The sequence below is a fragment of the Dipteris shenzhenensis genome, chromosome 7 (genome assembly GCF_047967505.1).
Source record: "Dipteris shenzhenensis isolate YYH24624 ecotype China chromosome 7, Dip_SZ_1.0, whole genome shotgun sequence".
NCBI classification, from domain to species: domain Eukaryota; kingdom Viridiplantae; phylum Streptophyta; class Polypodiopsida; order Gleicheniales; family Dipteridaceae; genus Dipteris; species Dipteris shenzhenensis.
The window spans coordinates 2,576,559-2,583,277 of record NC_141602.1 but is presented as its reverse complement, the minus strand read 5'-3'; the positions used below and the strand labels follow the sequence as shown (position 1 = coordinate 2,583,277).

At 49.5% G+C, this 6,719-nt stretch overlaps 1 protein-coding gene across 1 annotated transcript; it reads left to right on the top strand.

The window, feature by feature from the left end:
- The first annotated feature begins 3,358 nt into the window (after nucleotides 1-3,358).
- Nucleotides 3,359-6,452, top strand: LOC147899813 (uncharacterized). The gene is made up of 2 exons (XM_087377580.1): nucleotides 3,359-3,655; nucleotides 3,747-6,452. The coding sequence occupies exon 2, from the start codon at nucleotides 4,235-4,237 to the stop codon at nucleotides 5,360-5,362; it is 1,128 nt and encodes a 375-aa protein (XP_087233706.1). The 5' UTR covers nucleotides 3,359-3,655; nucleotides 3,747-4,234; the 3' UTR covers nucleotides 5,363-6,452.
- Nucleotides 6,453-6,719: the final 267 nt, after the last annotated feature.

Below are 6,719 nucleotides of genomic sequence, written 5' to 3'. Positions count from 1 at the left end.
AGCCTGGCTTCAACAAGCTCGGGGCTGCACGTTGTCTGTGGAACACCAGGTAGCAGCAAAAGCTTCTTGATACGGTACTATGTTTCGCATCTGGTAGCGCAAAACAAAACGGCAATACTCTGTGCATCAACAGGGGCGGCTGCGACGCGGCTGAGCGGGATTGCAACCACTGTACACTACCAATTCAAGATCCCGGTGCGCAGCAGTCAGTACCCACTGAACATCCATGAGACGGATGAGCGACACCTCGCAATCAAGGAAGCCAACGTGATCATCATTGACGAGATGTCCATGCTAACAAGGATGACTTTCGATCTCATGGTAAGACAAATCGTCAATGTCACTAATGGCACATTGCATGAGCCATTCAGACACAAAATGCTGATAATTTTTGGTGACCTGGCGCAATTACCGCCAGTCTGCAAACACCGCGAGGATCTCTGCGAGCCGTGCCACATCACGTCCTCCACGCACTGGCCTGCAGCGAAAATGTACCACATGCAATTCTCGGTGCGACATGCACGAGACATGCCGTTCCTGGCATTCTTGCATACCATAAGACTCAGGACGCCCACAACTGACGAGATTTCTGACTGTTTGGGACAGTGCATTGTCGACAAGGAAGGTGCATGCCACTTCATCGATGCCGAAACAACCATCATTTGCACACACAGAGTCGATGTCGCTACCTTCAACGAGGAGCTTGTGGAGAAATTCAACACTCCCGAGATGATTGTGCATGTTCAAATACACAGTAACGCCGCGAGCGAACCAGCTCTCAAAGAATGGTTGGAGGACAAAAGCTTCAACGAGATAGGAAAAATTTGCGTGGGGGCGAAGGCAATGATAACGGAAAACATCGACCTCACAATAGGTGCCGCAAATGGAGCAATGTGCAAAATCAAGAGCATCAATGCAACTAGCAGGGGGGAAATCAACGGTATCACTGTCGTCGTCGACACAACAGCGGCCGTGCTCACATTACGACGCTCGAAGCATCAACAAAAGGCAATAAATGGAAAATGGTTCCACAAGTCCACATTTCCACTGACCCTAGCATACGCTATCACGGGACACAAATCCCAAGGCGCAACCATATCCAACAAAGCATTGCTCATATTCCGAGGAGTGTTTGCCCCTGGCCTGCTGGCATACGTGATGTTGTCCAGAGTGACTGAGAGAACAAGGCTGCGCATACTACATTGCCCACATCCAGACATATTCAGACCAATTCCACGAGAGTTCTCACAGCCGACAACACAACCACGCGCATAAAGGTATTCACTACCAGAGATTGAAAAAGGCAGAGGCAAGTCATGAATATGTTGCGTCAAACATGCGTGCAAGGAAAATGGTTTTAATATCTTGTCTGTTGTCAAGAACAGGTGCAGAGAATCATAAAGCTCGGGACATTGCAGCATAAGACATGGACGCAGACAAGGTAAATTCCACCAGCATGAAAGAATCTTTTTTTCTTGAAGATTTAAAAAGACGGCTCATTTGAAAAGACGGTGTAATAAGTCGTGCCTGCAAGCAGCTACTTGCACTATACAAAAGCAACGCGAAGGCAACAAAACCTCCACCAGCAAAGAGGAGGTTCTTCCTAACCACAAAGCAATTCCGGCTAGCAAACAATGCAGGAGAACGTCCGGGAGCTTACATCAACGGCTTCAACACGTATGCGGAACTACGTGACTTCATTGACAACTGCAATAGGTGTTTGCCAGCTAAAAGAGAGCCGGGAGCCTTGAGATTCGCAAATGGTGCGTAATGCTTCCGAAAATTAAAAAAAACCGCAACAGTTGAGAAAAAGAATTAACGAGTTGCAAGAACAATAAACTCATCCTGGATTGCACTTCTCCTGCAGGACTCCTCAAAGAGATCCTTGTCGAGCTTGACATTGAGTTCGATGAGACCGATAGGATGATGGAAAGTTTGGAGGGGCAGAAGCTACTAGACATGAAGACGAAAGGGATCACAGCGTATGCGTGCGAGCTGCTGCATTACGGGTACAACGTATCCTTGGAGTTGCTGAGGGACACGACGCGCGATCAAGCAACAGCTATACTCGAACAATTCATGGAACAATTTGGAGGGACGCACGACGCGACGCACCCGGTGACGACAATGGAGAAGCTTACGTATATTTTCGACAGGGACTTATACGAGGAGCGCTTCGGTATTGGAAACGATCCTTTCACGGTAATAGAGAAAAACCATGGCAAGTAAATAAATGCATTCTATTATGGACGTCAAACGGAAAAAAAAAGACCGAAAACCTCGATGACTAACGTAATTGTCAATGTTTACGCAGGTACGACATTGAAAGACGCGAGCCTCAAGATGAAGGAGGAGCCTCCACTGAAGCGCCCGCGCAAGGGAATCGCGCGAGCCTCGTCGTCTACTGCATCACGTGCAAGCCCAACAACAGAAAGTACATAGGGAGCACGACGGACCTGCCGCGGAGGATCAAACAGCACAATAAAAAACCACCGGCGAAAATGAAAGAGGACTTGCAACGTTACAAGCCCTTTGAAGAAAATTTCGAAATCAAAGTTTTGGAAACAACAGACACCGTAGACAAAGCACGAACTTTAGAGCAGTACTACATAAGGAGCCACAACACAGTAGGTCCATTAGGTTACAACACGCTCGAGGGCCATCCGGCCAGAGCGCGGAAGTACTATTTCCTAAAGCGTAGGAACATAATTTGACCCAAAAAATAAACATTTGTGCCTTCGAAAAAAGGGATCCAATGAAGTTGCAAATGGTGTCGGAACTTTTGTCGTACATGCAATGCAGCTTTGGGTTTGGATTTTTCCTGTCACAGTTGCATGCTTCTGGCTCAATTTGGTTTTGATTTATTATTTATACATTTCTGAAATACATCTCCTCGTCGTTCGCTCGAAGTGGAATGACAATAGATTTGCTTACAATGCAAAGAATAGGAATTTGTCTTCCTCCGAAAAAAAGAAAAACTACGTTTTACTGTCGACATGAACAACATCTCTAAAAAAGGTTGCATGTGATTGAACATCAATCTTCTGCATCATTTCTGACAACGTGACTCATGTGAACCTCAACAAGATAGCAAAAGAGAGAAGTATTCATCAAGAGCCCAGCTGGCCAAGCACTCTAGTTCAAGTCCAATGAAGAAGAGTCAACATATGCATGTTCAATAGGAAAAATGCACTTCCCAAAATTCTAAAAATGCCTAATTTCTGTTTGCCCAATTTGAAGCGTTGCTAAAGCTACCCAAGAGGCAGGCCAAAAAGAACTAGTAGAGGCTGGCAGTAGCCATGAGGTGGGAAAAGGAAAAATTCCCTCACTTAACCAAATCCTTCCTCCCAAAAAAACTATCAACACTCCTTAAGGAGTCCCGTGTCGTTGCAAGTGAGAATCTCTGAGGTTGCATTTACACCCGGCCTCTACAGTCCGGACCCAACGTCTCTCCCATTTGCCTTTTTACTTTTCCGCTGTTTGATGCTGCCTTCTTGCTTCTCTCGATCTTCTGTGGGCTCTCGTATGTGAGTCCCCAGCTGTGGCTTATGACTTGCACTTAGCGATTGAGACGTTTTCCAGTGAGAACTAGCCGGCCGACACAAGAAAGATAAGCCTGTGTTCACCCGTAAAGAGAGACCACATTGTCACACAAGTAGGTCTGGAGTGTCTGCTACAGTTTGCTTTGGTTTCCTCCTTCGATTGCCTTGCCTTTCTGATGTCCATCTGCTTCGTGTCCTTGTCAGGGAGGTGCTTGTGCACTTCGAACTCGACGCTTCGCCCTCTCCTAGTGCAAGGGCATACGTGTATCCATATCGATCGAACTCAACGCATCGCCTCTCTCACTGCAGAGGGCATACTTCATCCAGCACACCTTTCCGTGGAAAACTTTTCAACAGCACAGCCTTTATCAGGAACGTCTCCTTTCCATGCCTTTTGGCAGATGCGAGGCAGTGCCGTCATTTCCTGAATTTTTACAAACGCACCGGAAAGGTTTTTCTAACGAGACTCACGGGATATTTCTTCAGCGCGTCTTTCTACAGTCACGAACTGTGCACTCAGATATTCTGGATTTCCCAGCTTGGAGGCGTGGTTTTGCTGGAATAGGGCAGGCAGGAACCAGAATGCGGAAGACTGCGGAGTTGGTTGAGTGAAATACGCGATCGGTGTCGTTGGATCGCTGCGGGAATGGAGAGGAGGTAGCTCTACAGGGGCTGGGAGAAGAACGAACACGATGAGCAGCGAGCTAGGGCCGGTGGGAGTGGTACTAAGCGTGGCGTTTGCGGGGTTTGTGACGGTGCTGGGGTTGGAGCTATACTACGTATGGCGGAGCAGGAAGAGGAGGAGGGCGGCGGCCATAGGGACGAGGTTGGGCGTGGCAGTAGGAGTGGGGGTGGCGGAGGAGGTGGTGATGGGGGTGGTTACAGAGGGAGGAGGAGGAAGGGAGCGGTGGGCGTGGCTATGGGGAGGGGGGGGGAGGAATAAAGCGCCGGCGCTGGAGATGGGCGCAGTCGCGGAAGAAGAAGCGGAGGCGCGGGAGGAAGAGGAGGAGGAGGAGGAGGAGGGGGATGACGAGGACGAAATTTTCAAGTCGAGGAGGGGGGGGCTGATGGGGCCAGCGCGCCTGCTGTTTACCATCACGGAGGAGACCAAGGAGGACATGGAGGTGTGGTCCCAGGGGGGCAGCCGCCACGCTTCTCGCGCCTCCAGCGAGTTTGTCTTGTCCTGCGCCAGCTCCCCCTACATCACGCCACCCACGTCGCCGCCCTTCGCCACCCCCTCGGGCTCTCCTGCCGCCACTCCTGCGCCGTCCACCACCACGCTTCACGTCTTGTTGGATGACTCCTCCGCCTCTTCTTCCGAGGCACTCACGCCGCCCTCTGCCGCCTCTCCACCACTAGCGCAGCGCCGCCCCTTCTCCTTGGACGACACCTCCTCCTCCTCCTCCTCCGCCGCCTCTTCCTCCACCACTCCGGCCCCTTTATCTCCGCCTACGCCCCCCTCCCCCAAACGCCTCCGTCACTCCCTCGCCCTCCTTCTCGACCCTCCGCCCCATCACCACCGCATTCACCCCCACCCCGCCCCCCTTGAATCCTCCTCCCCGCAACACTTTCCCCGTTTCTATAGCCCCTCCAAGTTTGCCTCCTTCGCCTCCGCCATCCCTTCCCCCCCTCCTTTCTCCGGCATGAACATCGAAGGTACCCCTATCCTCTCTTCCTCCTGCTCCTCCCCCCTCCCCAAGCACCACCTTGTCGCTGCCCCGCTCTCTCCCCCCATGTTCTCTCTGCCTGCGCCCTCCTTTCCCTACAGCTACTCTTCGAATCGCTCTCTCGGCATTCCCGGGCCGCACTCGGATTGCTGACGGACCAACGAGCGATCTAGGGATTTGTTTTGCAACTGTGATAGTCTCAGGGCCAGGAGGTGTGATCTGAAGAGATATCCCAAGGAAAAGTCTTCAGCAGGCGTGCAAGTTCTGATACTCGTCGGCTCCGAGTCTGGACCTTGGGTTATCGACCCTTAACCCCCTCACCTGTAGACATCGCTGTCTGCCTCTCCTCCGACGCGGATGTATGTATATTTCTCCACCTGAGCTCAAGATGTGGTCAACGAAAGCATGCAACCTAGCTTTGTCGTACACAAAGGCAAATGTGAGGACAAAGAAGTGATGGCCAAATTATCTGATTGGTTTTATAAACCTTCTTGCGGCTTTGGAAATCAATCTGAACGGTGAAATATCAATGTGAGGCGGTAGGTTGTCATGCAACGATCGATCAAACGCGGCAGGGTCAGTACTAATGTTCATGGGAACTCTAACATGTGTTCTGTATATGTCGCATTGGATTGTTTTGAACCGCTGTGTAAATGGAAGAACTGCTTTTTGGGTCTTTTTGAGCTCCTTTCAGACCAACTCGAATCAAGCAGCGCGCGTTTTGTATGCTCCCAAAGGTCGCCTCGTTTGAACGAGGCTAGTCTGAGCGTGGTCGACAACATTCAAATTTGTGCAAAGGCACGGAACAACATTCCAAACGTTGGGGGGAACAGTTATAAAGTTGATATATGGGCTGTCAGGGTAGACGAAATAGTAAAGCACGAAGGATTGTGCTTGTATCTTGGACCTTTCCCAGTACATGGCTCCGCTAAACAGGCTTTTAATGCAACTGGATTGGATATCATTTTTGTTGCACAGGCTTCAAACAATGGCGCTTTTAACAGATGATATTGCCAAAACGTGCAGGCATTGTCTTCTAACGATGGGGCTTTTCTTGCCAAAGCTCTTGCAGGCCTTGCTTTCTTTGTGTCAAATGTACTTATTATCATTGCTTTTGAGCCAAAAAAATCCAGCTCTTACGGCTGGATAAACATACAACTTGTGACAACATTTTCTTCACAAGTGATTTATGCCAAATGTGTGATATAAATAAGGAATGTTAGGCAGTTGTTAATAACAACGAAATGAGGAATCTAAAATGAAGAATTCCGAAAAGCAGTACTTTTACCGGTTGGAACGTGAAGTTGGATTTGTTTAATACCCATCAGCGAAATCTCCCAACGTTACATTTAGAACTGTTTTCACAAGACAGAGCCCTCGAGTCCTCTTTGTATCCTTGGATGGTAATTTTGAAGATGGGATACAGGGCTCTTCTTAGCAGAAGAGCTTGCTTGCCGTTTTTATTGAGCTTCGTTTCTCCGTAAGCTGGCATGTTGGTTAGGTCTCATTG

What these genes read in the sequence shown, in the direction of transcription:
- LOC147899813 (XM_087377580.1), top strand. Translation starts at nt 4,235, where the DNA reads ATGAGCAGCGAGCTAGGGCCGGTGGGAGTGGTACTAAGCGTGGCGTTT.